Below are 26,210 nucleotides of genomic sequence, written 5' to 3'. Positions count from 1 at the left end.
CAGTGTTTACCCTGGTTACCAGTGTAAAAGTAAAAAAAACAAACACTACATACTTACCTACCGCTGTCTGTCCCCGGCGCTGTGCTTCTCTGCACTCCTCCTGTACTGGCTGTGAGCGTCGGTCAGCCAGAAAGCAGAGCGGTGCTTTCCGGCCGCTGTGCTCAGTCAGTGCAGGAGGAGTGCAGAGAAGCACAGCGCCGGGGACAGACAGCAGTAGGTAAGTATGTAGTGTTTGTGTTTTTTACTTTTACGCTGGTAACCAGGGTAAACATCGGGTTACTAAGCGCGGCCCTGGTTACCCGGGGACTTCGGGATCGTTGGTCGCTGGAGAGCTGTCTGTGTGACAGCTCTCCAGCGACCAAACAGCGACGCTGCAGCGATTGACATCATTGTCGGTATCGCTGCAGCGTCGCTGAGTGTGAAGGTACCTTTAGTCTGACCCTACTGCTGACCAGATCTCCCATGTGAGATTTGCTGTGAAAGCGGGTCCCTGGTCATTCTCTATCACTTCTGGGACACCATATCTGCACACTATCTCATCTGTGAGAGTAGCTTCTTTCCAGTAGTCTTTGCTGACTGGTTCCTCACTGGGAAAACTTCTGGCCATCCTGAGAACACGTCCACGACCACAATGGCATATTCGAATCCCCCACTTGGCGGCGTCTGGATGTGGTCTATCTGGATCCTCTGGAAGGGGTACAGTGGTTTGGCAAGATGATGTGTGGGAACTTTCTCCATTCTTACAGGGTTGAATTTGCCACAGGTCAAACAGCTGCTAGTAAACTTGGCTGTTAGGGTGGAGATCCCTGGAGCAAACCAGTAAGCACCAATCAGATCATTCATCTGTGTCTTTGATCTATGTGTGAGCCCATGTGCCCACTGGACCACCATAGGGTACATGCTTCAGGGTAAACAGGGTTTGTAGTCCATTACGTATACCCTTCCGTCTTCATGTGTTGCTCCCTTCCGCATCCAGCATTCCTTCTTGTCCTTTTCGGGCTTGCTCTTGCAGCTTTTTGAGCAGATCCCAGGATGTCATCTGGTCAGGTTTCTTGTCTTCAGTCGTCATGTAGTAGCCGTCTGGCTCTATGACCTCTCCCACTTCTCCATATTGTCTTCCTCTGGCTGCTTCTTTGGCTGCCATATCCACTATGTTATTACCCCGTGCCTCTACTGTGTTCAATTTTCCATGTGCTTTGACTTTTAGTACTGCCACCATTTTTGGAAGTTGGAGTGCGTCCAGCAGGTCCTTGATGGCTCCATGATGCTTCACGGCTGTTCCGCTTGCTGTGATGAAGTCCCTTGCAGCGCAGATGGGTCCAAAGTCATGTGCTATGCCATGTGAGTACCTTGAATCGGTGTATATGTTCATAGTTTTGCCTTCTGCAATCTAGCAGGCCTTCGTTAGCGCTATTAGTTCTGCTTCCTGGGCTCACAGACTAGGCGGCAGACTTCTGGACCACAGGATCTCTTGATTGCTGGTCACTGCACATCCCGTGTGGAATCTTCCTTCATCATCTGCGAATCTGGAGCCATACACGTAGAGAATCAACTCTGGTTTGGTCAGTGGCTCTTCTGCCACAATGGAAAGTACTGCTGTTTCCTGTTGCATGATGCTGAAGCAATCATGGTCATCCGATCGGAGCAAATCCAGATCCCTGCGGAAGGTATCATGCAGATTTTCATCAGACTTTTGATCTGAGGGTCCATATCTGTATCCCCCCTTGGGAGTGGGAGTAGAGTGGACGGGTTGAGGACTATGCATCTGGAGATGGTGACATTGTAGGGCAGGAGTAGAGAGCACTGGAGTCGAAGATGTCTGGCGGTGGAGAGATGTTTTGGCTGTGTTTGGTTGAGAATGCAGAGCCAGGATTTCCAATGGACATCCAAGAATGATATCAGCAGTCTTGTTCAGGAAGGGGTGTGCTGCAAATGCAGCTCTCATGCAGGAGGGGGCTCCCCTTGCAACTGGATCCAGGCGAGCTGAAAAGTAGCCTAAAGGTCTCTGCTTTTCCCCCTGAAGCTGCGTCAGGACTCCAGTAGCAAGGCCTTCTTTTTCCATCAGGTAGAGACCGAATGGCTTCTCGTAGTCAGGTAGGCCTACTGCTGGCGCTGAGACTACAGAGCCTTTTAACTTCTTGAAAGAGCTGAAGGCTGCATCTGTCAGGAGGAACGGGATTACGTTGACGCAATCACTCAGAGGCTGCATTAGGACTGAGGCATCAGGGATCCAGGCTCTGCAATACGAAACTAGACCAAGGAAGGCCTGTAGCGCTTTTGGAGTTGTTGGAGGAACCATCTTCTCCACTGTGGTCTTCCGGTCATGTGTCAGGTGTTTCGTCTGGTAAGCAATATAGTGTCCCTGGAACGTAACTCGCTTCAGACACCACTGGACTTTGTTCTTTGAGACCTTGCAGTGCAGCTCCGCCAGGAAGAGTAGGAGAGACAAGGAAATGGGCTTTACACGTGCACAAATGAGTAGATTGTCCACGTATTGTAGCAGGGTTACTTCTGCATGTTATTATTATTATTATACATTTTTATAGCGCCATTTATTCCTTGGTGCTTTACATGTGAATACGGGGCAAATATAGAAAAGTACATGTATATATATATATATATATATATATATATATATATACATATGCAAATATAGACAAGTGCATGTTCTGTGACCCCGTTGGTGAGGACTGTGGACATTGCTTTGGTGAACTGTGAAGTGCTGTTCTGGACCCGCTGTGGCATCACTGTCCATGTGTGCTGTGCCCCCTGGTGCATTAAGGCAAATAGGAACTGGTCTTCCGGATGAAGAGGAGTACTGTAGAAAGCATTAGCCAGGTCGGTCATTATGAACACTTTTGTTGTGGAAGGCACATTTTAGAGCAGAGTGTGCGGATTCGGCACAATTGGAGTTTCAAACACCGGGGCGTCATTCACATCTCTCAAGTCATGTACCATTCTGAACTTGGCTGGCTCTCCTTTTACAGTCTTTTTCCTGACCGGGAAAAGCGGGGTATTGCAAAGAGACGTGCAGGGGATAACGACCCCTATTTCCAGGAACACCTTCAATTGGTCTGAGACAGCTTGACTCTAGGCGATGGACAGGAGATACTGGGCCTTACGAGGGTACAGGGTACCTGGCTTGAGTGACACCCGTACTGGGCAACTTGAGGTTTTCCCATGTCCTGAGGTCCTTTAGACCATAGACTTTCTGGTACTATGTCCAGTACCTCCTTGGGTAGGCCTCCATCGGTTTTTTGAGGTTCTTGTAGGGCCGCCAGCATGATTATTCTTGGGTCAGGGATGAAGAAAGTGTCACGGTACCATCTTCCTGGAACACTGTGGTTGCCTTCAGCTTCTGCAGTAGGTCCGCTCCCAGCAGGTTGAGTGGCAGGTCCCTGACACCACAAACTGGGACATGATAGAGTGTCCTGGCTGAGTGCACACGCTCAGAGGCATTGTAGGCTGGGAATGTCTGACTTGACCATCAATGCCCATGCGAGACACAGAGGATTCTGATAGGCAGGTGGGATCGGCGAGTTCCACAGGTCTCATCACACTTCTGGCTGCACCGGTGTGCAGAAGAAAAGATCTGACAACGCCATCCACTTTCAGAGTAATTTGAGGTATTGGTCCTGCAGATGGGGTTTTACATGTCAGGAGTGTAGTGTCTTGCGGACCTGGCTTGCTTGCCCCTGTCCTATGGATGGGGTACTTCACTGCCTTCTGTACTTCTTCCTTGACCTGTTTCTGTGGACCAACTCTTGGGTTGCATGGGTGCTCTATACTGGTTCCGGAAATGGCCAAACTTGCCACAGTTGCAACATTTGACACTTCTTCTGTCTTTGTAGGTTGGTTGCGCTTCCAGGTCAGTGGTCACCATGAGAGGAGCCGTCTTCTGCATTCTGCAGCGGGGTCCGGCCTGCTGATTAAAGCTGTGGGCCCTGCGGGGCCTGGTGGTAAGATGGGGCCTGCAGGTGCATCCGTGGCGAGGCCCGGGGGTGCCATGAGACCGGCGGCTGCATCCAACCCGAGGTCTTGGGGCATTACAGGGGCTACAGCTGCATCTGCCACCACTTCTTCCCCCTGGTTTGACATAGCTTCTCCCCTTTGCTAACCTTATTGAGGTCGGTGTCTCTTCTCCGGAGTCTGCAGCGGTTCTTCCGGTGTGTCGCTTGGCACTTTGCAGCATCTTCACTTCTGGCTTCCCTTCCGGCGTTCTCAGCAGCGCGGCACCTGTTTCCTTCTTCATGCTCTTTCCAACTGGCTCCGCCCACGAAGGTACGCCTCTTCTTCCCTCGTGCTCTTCGTGGCGCTATAATGGCGGCAATTTTGGCAACAATTGGCAATAAACGGTCTCTTAGGTGCACTTGACCCGTTTTGCTGGGTCAGTCCACTGCTATTGACCTGTTCCTGGGCCTAGCCATTATCAGTGGTTTCCTGATTGGCTGTCTCAGTCCATGCACAAAGGCCTGTGCCACCATTTGCCTATGTATCTGGTCATGAATGGTGAAGCCCAAGTCTTGGAATACTTGCATTACTCTGCCATCAAACTTCTTTGCAGACTCTGTCTTGTCTTGGCTCATGTCATATAAAGGTACCTTCACACATAACGATTTCGTTAACGATATCGTTGCAAGTCACGCTTTTTGTGACGTAGCAACAATCCCGCTAACGATCTCGTTATGTGTGACAGCGACCAACGATCAGGCCCCTGCTGGGAGATCGTTGGTCATTGGGGAATGATCAGGACCATTTTTTTTGTCGCTGATCACCCGCTGTCATCGCTGGATCGGCGTGTGTGACGCCGATCCAGCGATGTGTTCACTTGTAACCAGGGTAAATATCGGGTTACTAAGCGCAGGGCCTCACTTAGTAACCCGATATTTACCCTGGTTACCATTGTAAAAGTTAAAAAAAAAAAAAAACAGTACATACTCACATTCCGATGTCTGTCACGTCCCCTGCCGTCAGCTTCCCTGCACTGACTGTCAGCGCCGGCCGTAAAGCAGAGCACAGCAGTGACGTCACCGGCCCTGCACTTAGTAACCCGATGTTTACCCGGGTTACCCGGGTGCTGCAGGGGGACTTCGGCATCGTTGAAGACAGTTTCAACGATGCCGAAGTCTTTCCCCTGATCGTTGGTCGCTGGAGAGAGCTGTCTGTGTGACAGCTCCCCAGTGACCACACAACGACTTACCAACGATCACGGCCAGGTCGTATCGCTGCTCATGATCGTTGGTAAGTCGTTTAGTGTAACGGTACCTTAAGCTGAGGGCTTGTTCTGCCAATCTGCCTTTGTCCCACTCTCTGAGCTGTTCAATTAGCTGTGGCCCTGACTCCCAAGCATGTACATCTAATTCTGCTGGAAGTTTGAATTGTTCCTTCATGATTGGCCAGAGTGCATCACTGCTTTTATTTCCATTTATGGCCCAGAGATCATTCCAGGTGGCTGCATATGTTCGCTGGTTCTGCTACATTCTTCGGTAAAATGGCATGGGATGCATCGCTGGGTCTGGAAGATTGTCACCTGACTTGGGGTGAAGTGCACATAGTGTAATGGTGGTGCCTCTATCTGCCCCTGCATTCTTGGTGCCTGTGGGTTTCTTTTCCTAGTACTGGGCAGCATGTATGATGTTCCCTCCTCATCTTCATCAGAGGAATAGTTGTGATAGCGTGTGCTGGGGTCATACACTGGCTGATTTTTGGACTTAGAAGTTGCCTTTATATGCATTGATGTCTCCCCCTTGCTGAAGCTGTGGGGGATTAGGCTTATAGTTCTATGTTGCTGTGAATGTAGGCAGCTCTGACCGGTGCTGAAGTTGTACATTATCAGCAGCTGGTGATGTCAGTCCTCCCCCCTCTGCACCCAGGGCTGAGCTGTCTGCTGCCTGATGTGTCTGGGGGCTGCCTGCTGTAGGGTAGGAAGATTTTAACCTTCTAACAACCCCCCCGATATCACAACTGGCAATGGCTGAACTGTGCCAAGGACATTGAAGGGGTGCCTTGTGCCGTAGGCACTGGATACAGAGACACCACATTGTTTAAATTGGGCGTTGGCCCAGCTGGCAACAAAGAAGAAGAAGAGTGTTAAACAGGAGGAGATATATAGGGCAGAGAAGAAGGAGGAGGAGAGGTGTAAGGTGCGCAGGAGGCGGAGGTGAGGAGTGAGAGAAAGGAACTGACGGAGGGAAAAATGGGAGGTGTGGACAAGGGGGAGAGTGTGGTGAAGGAGAAGGAGGAGATGAAGATGAAGAAGGAGGGGTTGATGAAAGGTGTATAGGAGGAGGAGGTGAGGAGTGAGAAAAAGGAACAGAAGGAGGAGAAGATGGGATGTGTGGGAGGAGAGAGAAGAGGAGTAGAACAGAGGTGTGGAGAAGGAGGAGCGGGAGGAGATAGGTGTGGTGGGGGAGTGAAGAAGGAGGAGAGAAAAAGGGTGAGTGGAGGAGGAGAGAGATGTGGAGGAGAGAGAGAAATAGCGAGAGAGAGAGAGAGAAAAAGTGTGGGGAAAGAGGAGAGCAAAGGAGAGTGAGAGAGAAGAAGGAGGAGAGAAAGAGTGACAGAGAAAGAGGAGGATAGAGAAGAGAATTCCTCCCCCCTCTGTGCAGTCTGAGAGGGCATGGTTGGAGCAATGGTGCCCTCTTCCTGTAGGGAGGGATGGGACGCACCACATACTGTAAAAAACTCCCTACACCATGGATTCTGTTGAGAGCAGACTGCACATGTCTAATATCTCCCGTCTTGTACACATAAAAATCACTTCCTGGTTTGCTCACATATCTTTCTGTACCACCTGAACGATGTAAGCTCTGCTGCTACTGCATACCATGTATCAGCATTGAGCAATGTAACATCAGCTAACTTCTCTTATTTTCCTTTCTATGTCATGTCATTCTGCAGTCTGAAGTCTGCCATTCTGATTGATTTTACATACTTTATACCTTCCAAAATTCTTCACATTATTATTATTATTATTATTATTTATAGCGCCATTTATTCCATGGCGCTTTACATGTGAGGAGGGGTATACATAATACAAACAGGTACAATAATCTTGAACAATACAAGTCACAACTGGTACAGGAGGAGAGAGGACCCTGCCCGCGAAGGGTCACAATCTACAAGGGATGGGCGATGATACAGTAGGTGAGGATAGAGAGCTAGTCGTGCAGCGGTTTGGTCGATCAGTGGTTACTGCAGGTTGTAGGCTTGTCGGAAGAGGTGGGTCTTCAGCTTTTGAAGGTTTCGATGGTAGGTGAGAGTCTGATGTGTTGTGGTAGAGGGTTCCAGAGTAGGGGTGATGCACGAGAGAAATCTTGTATGCGATTGTGGGAAGAGGAGATAAGAGGGGAGTAGAGAAGGAGATCTTGTGAGGATCGGAGGTTGCGTGCAGGAAAGTACCGGGAGACGAGGTCACAGATGTATGGAGGAGACAGATTGTGGATGGCTTTGTATGTCATGGTTAGGCTTTTGTACTGGAGTCTCTGGGCAATGGGGAGCCAGTGAAGGGATTACAGAGGGGAGAGGCCGGGGAATAGCGGGGGGACAGGTGGATTAGTTGGGAAGCAGAGTTTAGAATATATTGGAGGGGTGCGAGAGTGTTAGAGGGGAGGCCACAGAGCAGGAGGTTACAGTAGTCAAGGCGAGAGATGATGAGGGCATGGACTTAGGGGTTTTGCAGATTCTTGGTTTAGGAATGTACGGATCCGTATTTTTGAGTTGAAGGCGGCAGGAAGTGGAAAGAGCTTGGATATGCGGTTTAAAGGAGAGATCAGTGTCAAGGATTTCCCCGAGACATCGATCTTGTGGGACTGGGGAGAGTGGGCAGCCGTTTAACTGTAATGGATAGGTTCGTTGGGGGGGGGGTCGCGTGAGATGGGGGAAAGACAATAAATTCTGTTTTGTCCATCTTAAGTTTTAGAAATCTAGTGGAGAAGAAGGATGAAATACCGGATAGACATTGAGGGATTCTGGTTAGTAGGGTGGTGATATCTGGTCCAGAGATGTAGAACTGTGTGTCATCAGCATAGAGATGATACTGAAAACCGTGAGATTCTATGAGCTGTCCCGGCCAAAAGTGTAAATGGAGAAGAGCAGGGGCCCTAGAACTGAACCTTGCGGGACTCCGACAGATAGGGGGCGAGGTGAGGAGGTAGTGTGTGAATGGGAGACGATGAATGTTCGGTCAGTTAGGTATGACATACCTAACCTAGGTATTCACATACTTAACACCTTCGTGTTTTGCCACTATCTGGGGGGCTGTTCTCTCTTCAGGAAATAAAAGACCCTCCTGTTGCTTGGCCACCTTATTCCCCATGGCAAAAACAAAAATGAAAAACAAACAAAAAGGAAAATTAAAACAACAACAAAAAACTTCAAAAGATTGGTATATAAAAACACAACAAAAAACAAACAAAAAACCTTCAAAAAGTTGGTACAAGAAGTTGAAACCAAAAGAAAAGAAAACCATCAAAAACTTGGTACACAACCTGTCCCTCCTATGCACGGGAATCCTGCAATAACTTATCGAGCGATTTGACCTCCTGCGGTCTGTTACCCAGCAACCACAAACAAAACAGTCACCGTTCCAACTGTCTCACGGATCTTAAGGTACTGTCACACTAGACGATATCGCTAGCGATCCGTGACGTTGCAGCGTCCTCGCTAGCGATATCGTCCAGTGTGACAGGCAGCAGCGATCAGGCCCCTGCTGTGCTGTCGCTGGTCGGGGAAGAAAGTCCAGAACTTTATTTCGTCGCTGGACTCCCCGTAGACATCGCTGAATCGGCGTGTGTGACAGCAGAGCACAGCCACAGCGGTGAGTCACCACTGTGTGACTCACCGCTGTGCTGTGCTTTCACTTTCACTTTACGGCCAGCAGTCAGTGCAGGAACCAGACGGCAAGGGACAGACAGCTGAATGTAAGTATGTACTGTTTGTTTTTTTACGCTGGTAACCAGGGTAAACATCGGGTTACTAAGCGCGGCCCTGCGCTTAGTTACCCGATGTTTACCCTGGTTACCGGGGACCTCGGGATCGTTGGTCGCTGGAGAGCTGTCTGTGTGACAGCTCTCCAGCGACCAAACAGCGACGCTGCAGCGATCCGGATCGTTGTCGGTATCGCTGCAGCGTCGCTAAGTGTGACGGTACCTTTACACACAGAACACATACACAGCACACAGCAGACACTTTGACTTATATCCCAGTTTGGATAGTATACGGGCTTGGACTTTTTACACTACCTGGGAATGCGGTGGTGACCACACCTGACCGGCAAGAGGTATAAATCTGGACTGGGCACAGGGGACTTTCAGGTAAGATGATAACATTTTCTTACCTTATTTATGGAGCTGCACAGTCTCCGTCCCGTGAACCAAGGCCGTGGCCAACACCTCCGTCTCTCCGGTCAGCAGGGTCCCCGTGCGTTTCATCCATCGCCCCGAGAGCAGGCGCCAGATGTTATGGAAATTTGGTTTGGATAAATCTATCCCTGTGTGTGCTGCGGCCGTTCCCAATAAGACTGAGTATTTTGATCGCTCATCAAGAATGGACTGTACACCATTGTGACAGAAAAACATTCCATCAATACTGATGATTTATTGTACATACATAGTTTTATAATTGCATATGGAAAGGAGGTGGTTAGGGGTGGTTAGTTAATTACCATATTGTCTAGCTCCTCTGTTATTGGTTATCTAAATATATATGGAATTTTGTGATTAATGCACATATGGATGCTGATTAAGCAACTAAAATGTAGCTCTCTGCATCTTTCTGCATCTAGGACAAAATTGAGACATCTGATCATCACTTAATACATCTGGTGCTGTTCCGCTTTCTGCTGAAAATCCCCGAACAATCTGTCTGGCTTATATCAGTTTATGTCAGCCATTTTAAGCAATTGATTACAGTGTATATATGATTATAAAGGAGTATACATGCAAGTGAGATCTACATGATATGTATATTTCCATCACAGCATCACGAACACAAACTTTATCCCTTTAAAGACCTTTCCCCTTTTACACGGACGTCCCAGGGCCACGGACCGGGTCAGCCACCATGACATTCCCCCGTGAACCGAAGGACCCGGTACCGAGTACCCCATGGCCCCATAGGGGCGATCCATCATGATGCCCCCCTCAGAGAGTATAATGAAGCCCCGTCATAGGGTATAATACTGCCTCCCCTCATAGGGTATAATGCTGCTCCCCTCATAGGGTAAAATGCTGCCCTCCCCATAGAGTATAATGCAGCCCCCCATAGGATATAATGCTGCCCCATCATATCGTATAATGCAGCCCCTCTCATAAGGTATAGTACTGCCCCCTCATAGGGTAATATGTTGCCCCCCTCATAGGGAATAACGAAGCTCCCCTCATCGGGGATAATGCTAACCCCTCATAAGGTATAATGCACCCCCCTCACGGGGTATAATGCACCCCTCATAGGGTATAATGCTGCCACCTCATAGGGTATAATGCACCCCTCATAGGGTATAATGTTGCCCCCTCATAGGGTATAATGCTGCCACCCTCATAGGTTATAATGCGCCCCCTCATAGAGTATAATACACCCCCTTATAAAGTATAATGCTGCCCCCCTCATAGGGTATAATGCAACCACTACTCACTGTCTTATATATATGAAAAAAACCAAACACAATCCTCACCTCTCCTCCTCATAGGGTATAATGCAACCAGTACTCACGCAGCGGGTGCGCGATGAACTGACGTCATTGCGCACCGGCTGTGTCAGAAGCAGAGGAGAATGATGGGAGAGGGAACGTCATTTGACGGTCTCTTCTCCATTATTGCTATCAACTGCATCGGCATCTATTATTATTATTATTTATATAACACCATTAGTTCTATGGTGCTGTACATGAGAAGGGGTTACATACAGGGTTATAGATATCGTTTAAAGTAAACGAATTTACAATGACAGACTGGTACAGAGGGGAGAGGACTTACATTCTATGGGATAATGGGGAAGAGACAGAAGATGGGGAGTGCAGCAGCTCTGGTGATGGTGAGGCGGCAGAATGGTTATTGCAGGCTGTAGGCTTTCCTGAAGAGATGGGTTTTCAGGTTCCGTCTGAAGGATCTGAAGGTGGTGGATAATCAGACATGTTGAGGCATGGAATTCCAGAGGATGGGGGATATTCGGGAGAAATCTTGGAGGCGGTTGTGTGAGGAACGAATAAGTGTGGTGCCGAGTAGGATGTCTTGGGAGGATCGAAGATTGCGTGAGGGAAGATATTGGGAGATTAGTTCAGAGTAGGGTTGAGCGACTTTTATTTTTATAGGGTCAAGTCGGGTTTCACGAAACCCGACTTTCTCAAAAGTCGGGTCGAGTGAAATCGGCCGATCCTATAGAAAAGTCGGGGTCGGCCGAAACACGAAACCCAATGCAGTGCAATGGGATACTAATGGTTCCCAGGGTCTGAAGGAGAGGAAACTCTCCTTCAGGCCCTGGGATCCATATTAATGTGTAAAATAAAGAATAAAAATAGGGATATACTCACCCTCGGACGCGCCCTGGTTCTAGCCGGCAGCCTTCCTTCCTAAGAATGTGAAGGACCTTCGATGACGTCGCGGCTTGTGATTGGTCGCGTGACCGCTCATGTGACCGCTCACGCGACCAATCACAAGCCGCGACGTCACCGCAGGTCCTTCACTCGCTCATTCTTAGGAGGGGAGACTGCCGGTTAGAACCAGGGCGCGTCCGAGGGTGAGTATATCAATATTTTTTATTTTTATTATTTATTTTTCACATAAATATGGATCCCGATACCGATTCCCGATATCGCAAAAATATCGGAACTCGGTATCGGAATTCCGATACCCGATAAGAAGATCACCGACCTCATGGCCGACCCCACACAGGGATCGGGTCGGGTTTCATGACACACGACTTTGCCAAAAGTCGGCGACTTCTGAAAATGACCGATCCGTTTCGCTCAACCCTAGTTCAGAGATATAGGGAGGGGACAGGTTGTGGATGGCTTTGTAGATCAGTGTCAGTGCGCTCCCCTAACTGGTAACTATACCTTGGTCCTTATGTACCTAATAGCATAGTAATTGTTTACAGTGTTAAATGCCTTTTCAATTTGTGCACATACAGGAATTTTGTTACATTGTGATATACGTGTCCCTTATGTGGCTAAGCATGTTCTTAATTTGTCAGTATATGCCTAATTGCACTTTATTATCCTGTGTGGTACATTTTGGAGTATTAGATAATTACTAATTAATTTTTTTCTTTACATATAATGTGCTTAACTATTATGACATTGGGAAGTAGGACCTAGGGGTTGATGCTTTGAGGCACTCCACCTCTCTTTTCCTGCATTGTGGGTTTATGCTGTGCTTTTTTATACATTTAGTGTGCAAATAAAGATATATTTATTTTTTCTACTACGTTGCCTTGTGTGAAGTGTCTTTTTCGGTTATTCTATATGTATTGCTTCATGGCCCCCATAGGGTATTCATTTAGGTGTTTCTTTGATCAGTGTTAGTAGTTTGAACTGGATTCTTGGGGAATTGGGAGAGAGTTAGCGTGGAGGCCACAGAGGAGGGTGTTGAGGCGGGAGATAATGAGGGCATGCACAAGAGTTTTAGTAGATTGAGGGCTGAGGAAGGGACGGATTCCGGAAATATTTTTGAGTTGGAGGCCACCGGAGGTGGCAACAGTTTGGATGGGCAGTTTGAAGGACAGGGCAGAGTCGAGAGCAGATTACAGTTGCAGGAGAGAGCATAGTAACATAGTAACATAGTTAGTAAGGCCGAAAAAAGACATTTGTCCATCCAGTTCAGCCTATATTCCATCATAATAAATACCCAGATCTACGTCCTTCTACAGAACCTAATAATTGTATGATACAATATTGTTCTGCTCCAGGAAGACATCCAGGCCTCTCTTGAACCCCTCGACTGAGTTCGCCATCACCACCTCCTCAGGCAAGCAATTCCAGATTCTCACTGCCCTAACAGTAAAGAATCCTCTTCTATGTTGGTGGAAAAACCTTCTCTCCTCCAGACGCAAAGAATGCCCCCTTGTGCCCGTCACCTTCCTTGGTATAAACAGATCCTCAGTGAGATATTTGTATTGTCCCCTTATATACTTATACATGGTTATTAGATCGCCCCTCAGTCGTCTTTTTTCTAGACTAAATAATCCTAATTTCGCTAATCTATCTGGGTATTGTAGTTCTCCCATCTCCTTTATTAATTTTGTTGCCCTCCTTTGTACTCTCTCTAGTTCCATTATATCCTTCCTGAGCACTGGTGCCCAAAACAGGACACAGTACTCTATGTGAGGTCTAACTAGGGATTTGTACAGAGGCAGTATAATGCTCTCATCATGTGTATCCAGACCTCTTTTAATGCACCCCATGATCCTGTTTGCCTTGGCAGCTGCTGCCTGGCACTGGCTGCTCCAGGTAAGTTTATCATTAACTAGGATCCCCAAGTCCTTCTCCCTGTCAGATTTACCCAGTGGTTTCCCATTCAGTGTGTAATGGTGATATTGATTCCTTCTTCCCATGTGTATAACCTTACATTTATCATTGTTAAACCTCATCTGCCACCTTTCAGCCCAAGTTTCCAACTTATCCAGATCCATCTGTAGCAGAATACCGTTTATTCTGTAGCATGATACCGTTTACCATAATAGATAGATCGGATAGGGGAGATATGCGAGGTGGAGGAAAGATGACCATGATTAAGGGAGCTTAGTCTCCAAAAACGCGTTGAGATTCTTACCCATAGGGTTCGTGCTGAAGTCTGTATCCTCTATGTTTAAAGTTTGTGAATAAAGAAAACTCTTTTTTATGGATTCGGTGAAGCTGGGCATTCTCTTCTTTTTTGGACTTTATACGCCTGGACACAGTGGGTCCGTGCTCCCGAGGTTTGGTTTATGCATCACGGGTGAGCTGGCTTATATTTCTTCTTTCTATGCATGACACTCGTCAGACTTTTCAGGAACAAAATCGGACCGACTTTAAAATCACTAGTGTGTCTCTGGCCGTACTGTACCGATTCAGGTGTTCGGCGCTAGCAGGGCCGGCGTTAGAGGCAGGCAGACCAGGCAGCTGTCTGGGGCCCCCGCTCCCCCAGGGGCCCCCAGATAGCGGCAAGTCACGCAGCCACTATGGGGCCCCTGTGAGGTAGGGGGGCCCGACTGCCACCAGCGCCGACTCCCCCGCCGCATTGAACTATGCCGGTACAGTTCAAAGCAATGATGGAGGAGAGAGCGTCACCCGACATTCCCTCTCCCATCATTCCCCGCTCTCTGCATCTGACACTGCGGGTGCGCGCACTCACTGTGTGCCAGGCAGTACGGCAGCAGCTGCCGACACAGGAGCAGGGAGTAGCGCAGGCACGAGGAGAGGTGAGGAGCTTGTGTTTTTTTGTGGGGACTGTGGGGCCATTCTCAGGAGGGGAGGGAAGGGGGGATGTTGGCTGTGCTGTATACTACTGTGTGGGCTGTGCTGTATACTACTGTGTGGGCTGTGCTGTATACTACTGTGTGGGCAGTGCTGTATACTACTGTGTGGGCAGTGCTGTATACTACTGTGTGGGTAGTGCTGTATACTACTGTGTGGGCTGTGCTGTATACTACTGTGTGGGCTGTGCTGTATACTACTGTGTGGGCAGTGCTGTATACTACTGTGCAGGCAGTGTTGTATACTACTGTGTGGGCTGTGCTGTATACTACTGTGTGGGCAGTGCTTTATACTACTGTGTGGGCTGTTCTATATACTACTGTGTGGGATGTGCGATATACTACTGTGTGGGCTGTGCTATATACTACGTGGCTTTGCTATGTACTACTATGTGGGCTGTGCTATATACTACTATGTGGGCTGTGCTATATACTATGGGAGTATATTATATTCTATGGGGGAGGCTGTGTTATATACTATGTGGCTGTGTTATATATTTGGGGGGTACATTATACATTATATTCTATGGAGGAGGCTGTGTTATATACTATGGGGGCTGCATTATATTCTGTGGGGGGCTTTATTAGATTTTTTGACGGATGATTGCATCATACTCTTTGATGGGGCTACATTATATTCTATGGGGAGGTGGGCTGTATTATATCCTGTTCGGGGCTACATTATATTCTATGGGGGAGCTATATTATATTTATATTTTCTGAGGGGTGATTGCATCATTCTCTGTGAGGGGGCTACATTATACTATATGGGGGGCTGCATTATATTCTATGGGGAGGTTACATTATACTCTGTGGGGGGTTACATTATACTCTGTGGGGGGGGTTACATTATACTCTGTGGGGTGGCTGCATTATACTCTGGGGTGGTGGCTATGGGGTGCATTATACTATGGGAAGTGAATTGTACTACATGGATGACTATGGCGATGCATTATACTACATGGAGCACTGTGAGGAGTGTATTATACTATATGGAGGACTATGGGAAGTGTATAATACTATATGGAGGACTATGAGGAGTGTATTATACTATATGAAGAACTATGGGAAGTGTATAATACTATATGGAGGACTATGAGTGTATTATACTATATGGAGGACTATGAGTGTATTATACTACATGGATGACTATGGCGGTGCATTATACTACATGGAGCACTGTGAGGAGTGTATTATACTATATGGAGGACTATGGGAAGTGTATAATACTATATGGAGGACTATGAGTGTATTATACTATATGGAGGACTATGAGTGTGAAGTGACCGAGGGCAAGGTCGCCCATGTATATCCATGTTCTGGCCCAGCAAAACTTCCACACTCAGATTCTATTTTAACAACCGTATCTTTACTGTTATACATTTTCCTTAACACAGCGGAACACAATAATAGACAGTACAAAATATGCCTATTCACAGAGATAACGTGTAATAACAAACTGTCCCTCACTTTCCCTATCCACACGTTACCAGTTCCTTTGTTCCAAGAGGTTATCTTCCCACGTCGCAGGCCTGTCTGTCACTGCAGGGGGACGCTCCAGCCGAAGAGAAAAACAACAGGGATTAAACAAAACTCCGTCCCTCAGGTCCAGACTGTAGTCCTTGGGGTTCAACAGGTAAGGGTGGAATGTTCGGCCTCTCAACAGAGGACCCGCTTACAGTTCATGGGCTCCAGGGTCTGTGAAGATGTCACCATTGGGTGTTCCGCAGTGTGGGAGCTGGGAACAATCTGAATGTCAGCTTCCAAGAGATAGCAGCCATCCAGGCAATCTTCTATATCGCCTCTACAGGAGGACGCCAGCACACACCGACCTCTCTCTGCACACACCAGTTTCCCGGGCTCTCTTTTTCCCTCCCCTTCCTGTTCACATGACATCACAGGGGGAAGTTCTGCCAATACAGTTTGTTTCTCTGTAATCACATTCGACATTGGTATAACTTCTGGCCACACGGGGGCAGTGTCTGTCACAGATTCTATGTCAATGATAATAGAACAGTCACAGCCAGCCAGCTCACTACACGCCCCCCTGCTTAGAGGTTGGCAGTCCCTGTCAACGACTGTGCCCAGGGCGGCGATGGCTGTGGAGATTGTAGGACCCGGCTGCGGAAAAGGCCACACATATTGGTCTCTGTAGGACTGTCCCGGGGGCACTCCGGCGGTAGTCCTCGTTGTCCGCCTAACGGGTGCCAGCCCCTCCCCCCGATCAGTCACCCCAGTCGGTAAGTCAGTCGAGGAGGTAAGGGGTTCAGACGCGTCAGTCAGGCGAGCAGGGGTAGGGATGTCTTCCACCTCTACACCCCCGGTATCGGTGTCTCCCACAGCATTAGTGATATCCATCTCTCCAGGTATTACAGGAGAGGAGTCAGGCTGAGAACGACAGGGGCGCAACATGTTGCGGTGCAGGGTGCGGAGACTGCCGCTGTCTTCGCCTTGTACTTGGTAGACGGGGCCACCAGGGTACGGGTGTCCAATTATTCGATAGACTTCGGTCTCCCACTTGGGCCAGAGTTTTCCTTGTGGTTTCTTTATACGAACTAGGACCAGTTGACCCACACTCAGTAGGTCTTCTTGTACTGGAAGTGGATCAGCGTGGACCTGGTCCTGGATCTGCTGTTCCACCAGCCGGTAGACAGTTTCCATCCTTTGACGGTGTGCTTGTAGCCAGGAAGGATAGGTACCACAGGTTTCTTCATCAGAGTTAGACAGGTGTAGCTCATGGATGACTTTGCCTGGGCGGCCAAAAAGAAGGGTGTAAGGTGTGTATCCGGTGACAGAATGGACTTGATTGTTATAGGCCCACAGCAGTTCTGGGAGGAATCGAGGCCAGTCGGGCTTTTTGTCTTCTGCTAAGGTTCGGATCAGTTGTAAGAGGGTCCGGTTGAAACGTTCACACGCGCCATTCCCTTGTGGATGATACGGGGTGGTCCTGGACTTCTTGATTCCATACATCTGCTGGAGTTCTTCAATGACTCGCCCTTCGAAACACGCCCCCTGATCAGAGTGCAGCCGCTCCGGACACCCGTAGACCCGAACGAAGTGCTGACAGATGGCCTGTGCAGCTGATTCGGCAGTCTGATCTTTGGTAGCAACAGCGACGGCGAATTTCGTGAAGTGGTCTACCATCACCAGACAGTACTGGTAGCCACTATTCGCCATTCCAATCAACAGATAGTCCACCATCAACAATTCGAGGGGCCTGGATGTGCTAATAGTCTGGACGGGTGCACGCTGCTCAGTAGACTTGTGGAGTTCACATGTACGACATCCTAGGCAGACGTTTTCAACCAGCTTACGGAGTCCTGGGCAAAAAATGAATTGCTGGGTCCACCGGAGGGTCTTGTCTATGCCGAAGTGGCCGTTCCTTCTGTGGGCTTCAGCCACCATCTCATGGGCCAGCTGCACCGGGACGACAATCTGCAAACATTCTTCCAGCATATGGGATAAAAGGGCTCTGCGATACAAGACTCCATCCTTCACAATCAGCCGATCCCATTGGGCAAGTAGGGCAGAGGTCCTGGTTGATAGTCGGGCTCTTACTTCGGAGGGTGGTTTCTCTTGTGTCTTCACGTACTGTTTCAGTAAGACGTGTTCAGGGTCTCGATCTTGAAGCTTGGCCCATTCTTGTTGGGACAGGGGGGACCCCACTACGGCTTCGATCCCGCCTACAGCATACTGCCGGCTATCTTCTATTTGTTTAGCTAGCCGGGCAAAGTCGGGAAGTTCATCTTCCTCCAACTCTTCATCCCGGTCCCCCACTGGCGGGGATGATGTCACTCTGGAAAGGCTGTCAGCATTCTCATTCTCCGTCCCCGCTCTGTATTTAATTTTGTATTGGAATCTAGAGAGCCTTGCCATCCAGCGCTGTTCCATTGCCCCTAGTTTGGCATTTTCTAGGTGGGCAAGAGGATTGTTGTCTGTCACGACCAGCACCTCCGCCCCTGTCAGGTAGCCAGCAAATTTCTCTGTCATAGCCCAGGTCAGGGCCAGGAGTTCCAGGCGGAAAGAGCTGTAGTTGACGGGGTTCTTTTCGGTGTCACGGAGGGATCTACTGGCATAGGCTATTACGAGTTCCTTGTTATCTTGGACTTGGGAGAGGACCGCCCCGAGACCTTGAAGGCTGGCGTCGGTGTATAACTGGAACGGCAGGGTGTAATCTGCCAATGCCAGAATAGGGGGCGATGTCAAAGCAGCTTGAAGCGCCCGGAAGGATTTTTCCTGGTCGGGCCCCCAGCTGATGCGTCGTCCTCTGGGACTGTTCGCGGTCCCTCGGAGAGTCTCATGCAGTGGTTCCGCAAGCCGGGCAAAGTCCTTGACAAACCGGCGGTAATAGCCCGCTAGCCCCAGGAAAGTCTGGACTTCTTTGATGGTCGTTGGTTGTGGCCACTCTCGGACAGCTGCTATCTTCTCTGGAGAGGGTTGGACACCTTCGGCTGAGATCCGGTGTCCCAGGTAATCGATCTCCTGCTGGAATAGACGGCACTTGCTGGGCTTCAATTTCAAGCCGTGTCTCTTCAAGCGCTGGAGCACTTTGCCAAGCTTGTGAAGATGATCCTCAAAGGTGGCGGAGTATTCCACGATGTCATCAAGGTATATCAGCGTGAATTCGAAGTTGAAATCTCCCAGACAGCATTCCATCAGTCTCTGAAAGGTCCCTGGTGCATTACTCAAGCCGAATGGCATCCGGTCAAACTCGTACAGGCCCATGGGAAGGATGAAGGCGGTCTTTTTTCTGTCCTTCTCACTCATGGGGACCTGCCAATATCCACTGGCCAAGTCTAGAGATGAAAAATATTTGGCCTTTTTCAGGGCGGTCAGTGACTCTTCGATCCGGGGGAGTGGATAGGAGTCCTGGATCGTGCAAGCGTTCAGTCGACGGTAGTCTACGCAAAATCTCAGGGATCCATCTTTCTTTTTGACTATCACCACGGGTGCAGCCCATGGGCTCTGGCTCTCCCGCACCACTCCAGCGTGTAGCATAGATTCTAAGAGGCTTTTCACCTCCTGGTATTGTTGAGGTGGTATTTGTCGGTACCTCTCGCGAGTAGGGGCAGTATCGCCCGTGGGAATCTCGTGTTGGATACTGGTGGTGTACCCGAAGTCGGTGTCATGCTTAGCAAAGGAGTCTTGGTGTTCTCGCAGTAGTCTCTCCACTTGAGACACTTCCTGTTTGGTGTACTGGGACGGGTCCAGTTGCACTTTTTCCAGTAATTTTCGCCCAATGTCTTCATCATCTGCTTGAGCATTTATGGCTGAGACAGTTACCGTCCAGCCATCTTCTGTAGACGGGGTGAATTGTAAGGGCCCCATGGGGTTCACTTCTGTGGGTAGAGCATATACTCTGGCAAGTTGCGTGCCAGCTTCAAGGGCTACACCTACGTCTGCGGTGTTGTTCAGCCGGACAGGGACTCTTCCGTTCCTCACGACAGCTAGGGTGCGGGCGACTAGTGGGTTTAGCTTACCCCCACTTGGAGCCCTCGGCTCGATTAACACTTCAACTCCTTCAAGCTGTCGGTTGGTGTTAAGAGGCAGGGAAATGACTGTCTCTTTTTCAGCGGGCAAAGTAATCTAGGTACAGCGGGGCACCTTAATGGCTGCTAGGGGTAGTTGTTCCTTTGCCATCTGTTGAAGTCCAACGGTCCGGATTACGCGCTGGAACGCCAGACGAGTCGGTTTATGTTTCGTAACCTTCTGCCAGTACTTGGGCCCTTTTCTTGTCAACAGCATAAGATCCAGGTCTTTCAAGATATTCATTCCGATTATTACTGGGGTCTCGGAGCCGAAGCCTTCCTTGATAATGACGATTCCTCGTTTCCCTAGGTCTTGTCCGCAGGCCTTCGTATCCATCCAGGCGATTCCGGTTACTGGGATGGGTAGGTTATTAGCCGCAATTATCTTAATGGTGGTATCTGGATCACAAGCAGTTCTTGGTTTGAGGTACTCTTCATAAAACTGTTCAGAGATCGTGGTCACTTGCGACCCAGTGTCCATCAATCCTTGTACTGCAACTCCCTCCAGAATAACTTCAAGTGTAGGACTACTGGAGGCAAGTGTACTCCGTTGCTGGCTCTGTTTTTCTACACCCCATTCTCTATCCCCCCCTGCTGCTCGAACCTCAGCTGCAGGGGTGTCTAGTTTAACGGCGGCCATTGTGGTGAGACCTGGCGTGGTGGCTCTGCTCATGGATGTAGCTGATATTCCGTTCATCGTAGTAACTGATGGTTTGTTCGTTGAGGACAACGGTTCGCCCTATGACGAGGATCACCACATGACCAACCCGGTCCTGGGGGACGGCTAGGTTGCATCCGCTGGTCTCTCTGTCGTTCTAGTGTTAACTGTGACACCTGTTGCTGTAAATCTGCTACCATCTGTTTCAGCTCCTCGGTGTCACTGTTGGGCTGTTTAATGTCTAATATGGATCTGCACGCAGCGCTTTGAGTCCCCACCTCCATGACGGGTCCCCTAGAACTTTCTATGGCTTCCTGCTTGACTTCAGCGAAGGTGAGAGTCGGCATCATCCGAATCAAGTCCTGTAGCGTACGGTTAAGATACTGGTCTCTCAGCCCTATAACGAATTGGTCTCTCAGTACCAGGTCACGAGGAGCTATAGTAGCCAGTTGTTCCCCTTTTGCACAGACTTGTTCAAGGAGTACCTGAAGGGCATTTGCATATTGGGGGATGTCTTCCCATTCAAGCTGTGTCCGTCTAAAGAACAGGTATTGCAGTGTTCCCTGGTACGTAGTAGGTCCATAGGTCTTTTCCAGCACCCGCACCAAATCCTCCAACGTACGCTGCCCCCTGACCGTCTCCAGTCTGACTGTCGTCCATGCCTCCCCCTCTAGCGTCAGTACCGCCATTTCTGCCAAGGTCTTAGGGTCAATATTATACATTTCTCCCAGTATCCGCACTTGTTCCGCCTATTCTGGTACGGGGTAGTTTCGCCCGCCAAACTTCCTGACCTGGTTTACAATGGACACCGGCGGCGGTTTCTGCCTGTACACTGGGTGGGAATCTTGCTGGGCACAGATCCTGCCGACTACGCCAGATGAAGTGACCGAGGGCAAGGTCGCCCATGTATATCCATGATCTGGCCCAGCAAAACTTCCACACTCAGATTCTATTTTAACAACCGTATCTTTACTGTTATACATTTTCCTTAACACAGCGGAACACAATAATAGACAGTACAAAATATGCCTATTCACGGAAATAACGTGTAATAACAAACTGTCCCTCACTTTCCCTATCCACACGTTACCAGTTCCTTTGTTCCAAGAGGTTATCTTCCCACGTCGCAGGCCTGTCTGTCACTGCAGGGGGACGCTCCAGCCGAAGAGAAAACAACAGGGATTGAACAAAACTACGTCTCTCAGGTCCAGACTGTAGTCCTTGGGGTTCAACAGGTAAGGGTGGAATGTTCGGCCTCTCAACAGAGGACCCGCTTACAGTTCATGGGCTCCAGGATCTGTGAAGATGTCACCGTTGGGTGCTCCGCAGTGTGGGAGCTGGGAACAATCTGGATGTCGGCTTCCAAGAGATAGCGGTCATCCAGGCAATCTTCTATATCGCCTCTACAGGAGGACGCCAGCACACACCGACCTCTCTCTGCACACACCAGTTTCCCGGGCTTTCTCTTACCCTCCCCTTCCTGTTCACATGACATCACAGGGGGAAGTTCTGCCAATACAGTTTGTTTCTCTGTAATCACATTCGGCCACACGGGGGCAGTGTCTGTCACAGATTCTATGTCAATGATAATAGAACAGTCACAGCCGGCCAGCTCACTACAAGTGTATTATACTACATGGATGACTATGAGTGTATTATACTATATGGAGGACTATGAGTGTATTATACTATATGGAGGACTATGAGTGTATTATACTACATGGATGACTATGGCGGTGCATTATACTACATGGAGCACTGTGAGGAGTGTATTATACTATATGGAGGACTATGGGAAGTGTATAATACTTTATATGGAGGACTATGGGGCACATTATATTATATGGAGGACTATGGGGCGTGCAGAGGTGTATCTAGCTCTTCCTGCACCCGGGGCAAAGGATCAGTTTGGTGCCTTCCCCCCCCCCCCAGTCCTCACACAATTTTCTCCCCCTGCCCTGCTCCCTCCCCACCCTAAAGACCTTGTGTGACGTCTGCTGCCAAATAGCGTCCCCACTGACCACAACCATCCCTTCCTAGCCGGGTACTTAGTAGCCCCCTTAAATTTCCAACATTAAGCCTTCGGTGTCTTCAGCTCCAGCCTCCATTACCCAGCTGTCTGGAGCTGGAGCACTTACCACAAACCGCAAGGCTGCCTGTGAAGAGCCGGCGAGTGACGTCAGCAGCGTGATCATGTGACCTAATGACGCTGCTGGTGCTTCACTGATGCGGAAGTGCCGGTAGCGGTCATGGCAAAGATCAAGGGTACTAACGTCTGAACACGCTGGGACATCCATGGGAACCGACGCGCACTTTCTCTGAGCCGGTGTCAATTTGACAGTCAGCTCAGAGAACGGAAGAATCTCAGTGTGGGGGCGGCAGAATTCCGCCGATGGGGAGCCTCCTCCTTGGACCGCCACATCAGGCGACCTGCTGGCGCCCCCCTGTCTGCTGCGCCCGGGGCACATGCCCCCCCCCCGGAAACGCCACTGGGGGTGTGCTTTTTACAATATGGAGGACTGAGGTGCACATTATACTATGTGGAGGACGATGGGTGTATTATACTAAACAAGCAAAATGCAGCATATTCATCGTGTGATTGGATTGTTTATGTGGGAACAGACATCCGTGTTGTCAGCAGCACATCGCCGGTGCAAACTGTAGATGTGCTGCTGATAACATGATCCTGTGTGGTGATCTGTTAGTGATCTGTTAGTGATCTATTAGTGATGGTTCTGTCCCCATCATTCTTTCTCAGACGGTGTAAAGAGGCCGGGAAAGAAGCGTCCAACGACTTCAGTATTGTCGATCACACTCGTTTAGCGGCCTGAGATCAGCGCATGTAAATACAGCAGAAATGCTTCTGTGTGATGTGCAACATGTTAGCATTTGGGGCCCCATTTTAAACTTTGCCTAGGGCCCCACTTTTCCTAGAACCGGCCCTGGGCGCTAGTCCAGGTCATCCGGCTCCTGAGGGTGGGATGCCGGGTATTTGGCTCTAGTCACAGTCACACCCTATGCTGATGCTCATGTATTCCATTGCCTCCAGCGCGGCTGCGCACACTTCGCGCGTCACGAGAGCAGAATAGCGGAGGACGGATACAGTACCGACGATTAACCAGCAGGTGGCGCTTGAGAACACGAAACAAAATGGAAAAGCATGTAGGGGGCGTGTCTGTAAGGAGAGTGCACGGAGTTGTAGGGGGCGTGTCTGTAAGGAGAGTGCACGGAGTTGTAGGGGGCGTGTCTGTAGGAGGTTGTGTACGGCCGTTACAGTGGGTGGAGCTCGGGGTAGCGGTCTCCGGTCCTTATTCCTTCACCGGGAGCAAGATGGTGCCTGCATGGACGAGCACGGGAGTCCTGAGCCTGCTGCTGCTGCACGGTGAGGACGGAGGGCGGGAGTAGAGCCGGCTCTTGTATTATGTGCACAGCATCCTCCTACGTCACATAGATGTGTATATACTGGGTGTAATGGTGAGATCTGCGGAGCGTCCTGCTGCGGTGCACAGATAAGGAGGACATCGGGGTGTATAGTGTGTGTATATATCTGTGTGTGAGGATATGGGGGGGTATATAGTGTGTGTATGTGTGTGTGTATATATATATATATATATATACACACACTAGATGGTGGCCCGATTGTAACGCATCGGGTATTCTAGAATATGCATGTCGACGTAGTATACATTGCCCAGCCACGTAGTATATATTGCCCAGCCACGTAGTATATATTGCCCAGCCACGTAGTATATATTGCCCAGCCACGTAGTATACATTGCCCAGCCACGTAGTATATATTGCCCAGCCACGTAGTATATATTGCCCATCCACGTAGTATATATTGCCCAGCCACGTAGTATATATTGCCCAGCCACGTAGTATATATTGCCCAGCCACGTAGTATATATTGCCCAGCCACGTAGTATACATTGCCCAGCCACGTAGTATATATTGCCCAGCCACGTAGTATATATTGCCCAGCCACGTAGTATATATTGCCCATCCACGTAGTATACATTGCCCAGCCACGTAGTATACATTGCCCAGCCACGTAGTATACATTGCCCAGCCACGTAGTATACATTGCCCAGCCACGTAGTATACATTGCCCAGCCACGTAGTATACATTGCCCAGCCACGTAGTATACATTGCCCAGCCACGTAGTATACATTGCCCAGCCACGTAGTATACATTGCCCAGCCACGTAGTATACATTGCCCAGCCACGTAGTATACATTGCCCAGCCACGTAGTATATATTGCCCAGCCACGTAGTATATATTGCCCAGCCACGTAGTATATATTGCCCAGCCACGTAGTATATATTGCCCAGCCACGTAGTATATATTGCCCAGCCACGTAGTATATATTGCCCAGCCACGTAGTATATATTGCCCAGCCACGTAGTATATATTGCCCAGCCACGTAGTATATATTGCCCAGCCACGTAGTATATATTGCCCAGCCACGTAGTATATATTGCCCAGCCACGTAGTATATATTGCCCAGCCACGTAGTATATATTGCCCAGCCACGTAGTATACATTGCCCAGCCACGTAGTATACATTGCCCAGCCACGTAGTATACATTGCCCAGCCACGTAGTATACATTGCCCAGCCACGTAGTATACATTGCCCAGCCACGTAGTATACATTGCCCAGCCACGTAGTATACATTGCCCAGCCACGTAGTATACATTGCCCAGCCACGTAGTATACATTGCCCAGCCACGTAGTATACATTGCCCAGCCACGTAGTATACATTGCCCAGCCACGTAGTATACATTGCCCAGCCACGTAGTATACATTGCCCAGCCACGTAGTATACATTGCCCAGCCACGTAGTATACATTGCCCAGCCACGTAGTATACATTGCCCAGCCACGTAGTATACATTGCCCAGCCACGTAGTATACATTGCCCAGCCACGTAGTATACATTGCCCAGCCACGTAGTATACATTGCCCAGCCACGTAGTATACATTGCCCAGCCACGTAGTATACATTGCCCAGCCACGTAGTATACATTGCCCAGCCACGTAGTATAGATTGCCCAGCCACGTAGTATAGATTGCCCAGCCACGTAGTATAGATTGCCCAGCCACGTAGTATAGATTGCCCAGCCACGTAGTATAGATTGCCCAGCCACGTAGTATAGATTGCCCAGCCACGTAGTATACATTGCCCAGCCACGTAGTATACATTGCCCAGCCACGTAGTATACATTGCCCAGCCACGTAGTATACATTGCCCAGCCACGTAGTATACATTGCCCAGCCACGTAGTATACATTGCCCAGCCACGTAGTATACATTGCCCAGCCACGTAGTATACATTGCCCAGCCACGTAGTATACATTGCTACTTGAGACTTAAAAAACAAAACATATACTCACCTTCCGAAGGCCCGTTGAAGTCCTGCTATACTCACCCTCCGCCGCCTTTCCCGCTCCTCGGGACGCTCCTAGGACCGCTCCATTGCAAGCGGCAGCTTCCGGTCCCAGGGCTGGTATAAGCAGGACCTGTGATGACGTCGCGGTCACATGACCGTGACGTCATAGCAGGTCCTTGTCGC

At 49.3% G+C, this 26,210-nt stretch overlaps 1 protein-coding gene across 1 annotated transcript in view; it reads left to right on the top strand.

Annotated features, from left to right (window-relative positions):
• The first annotated feature begins 23,840 nt into the window (after positions 1-23,840).
• Positions 23,841-26,210, top strand: part of JAM3 (junctional adhesion molecule 3) — a 116,242-nt gene continuing 113,872 nt past the window's right edge. The window contains exon 1 of the mRNA XM_069742614.1: positions 23,841-24,016. Coding sequence (XP_069598715.1) covers positions 23,965-24,016 — 52 coding nt within the window. The 5' untranslated portion in view covers positions 23,841-23,964. The remainder of the gene's footprint in view (positions 24,017-26,210) is intronic.

Source organism: Ranitomeya imitator, chromosome 10 (assembly GCF_032444005.1).
Source record: "Ranitomeya imitator isolate aRanImi1 chromosome 10, aRanImi1.pri, whole genome shotgun sequence".
Lineage (NCBI taxonomy): Eukaryota > Metazoa > Chordata > Amphibia > Anura > Dendrobatidae > Ranitomeya > Ranitomeya imitator.
The sequence above is the reverse complement of the archived record's forward strand: the minus strand, read 5'-3'. Positions and strand labels throughout refer to the sequence as shown.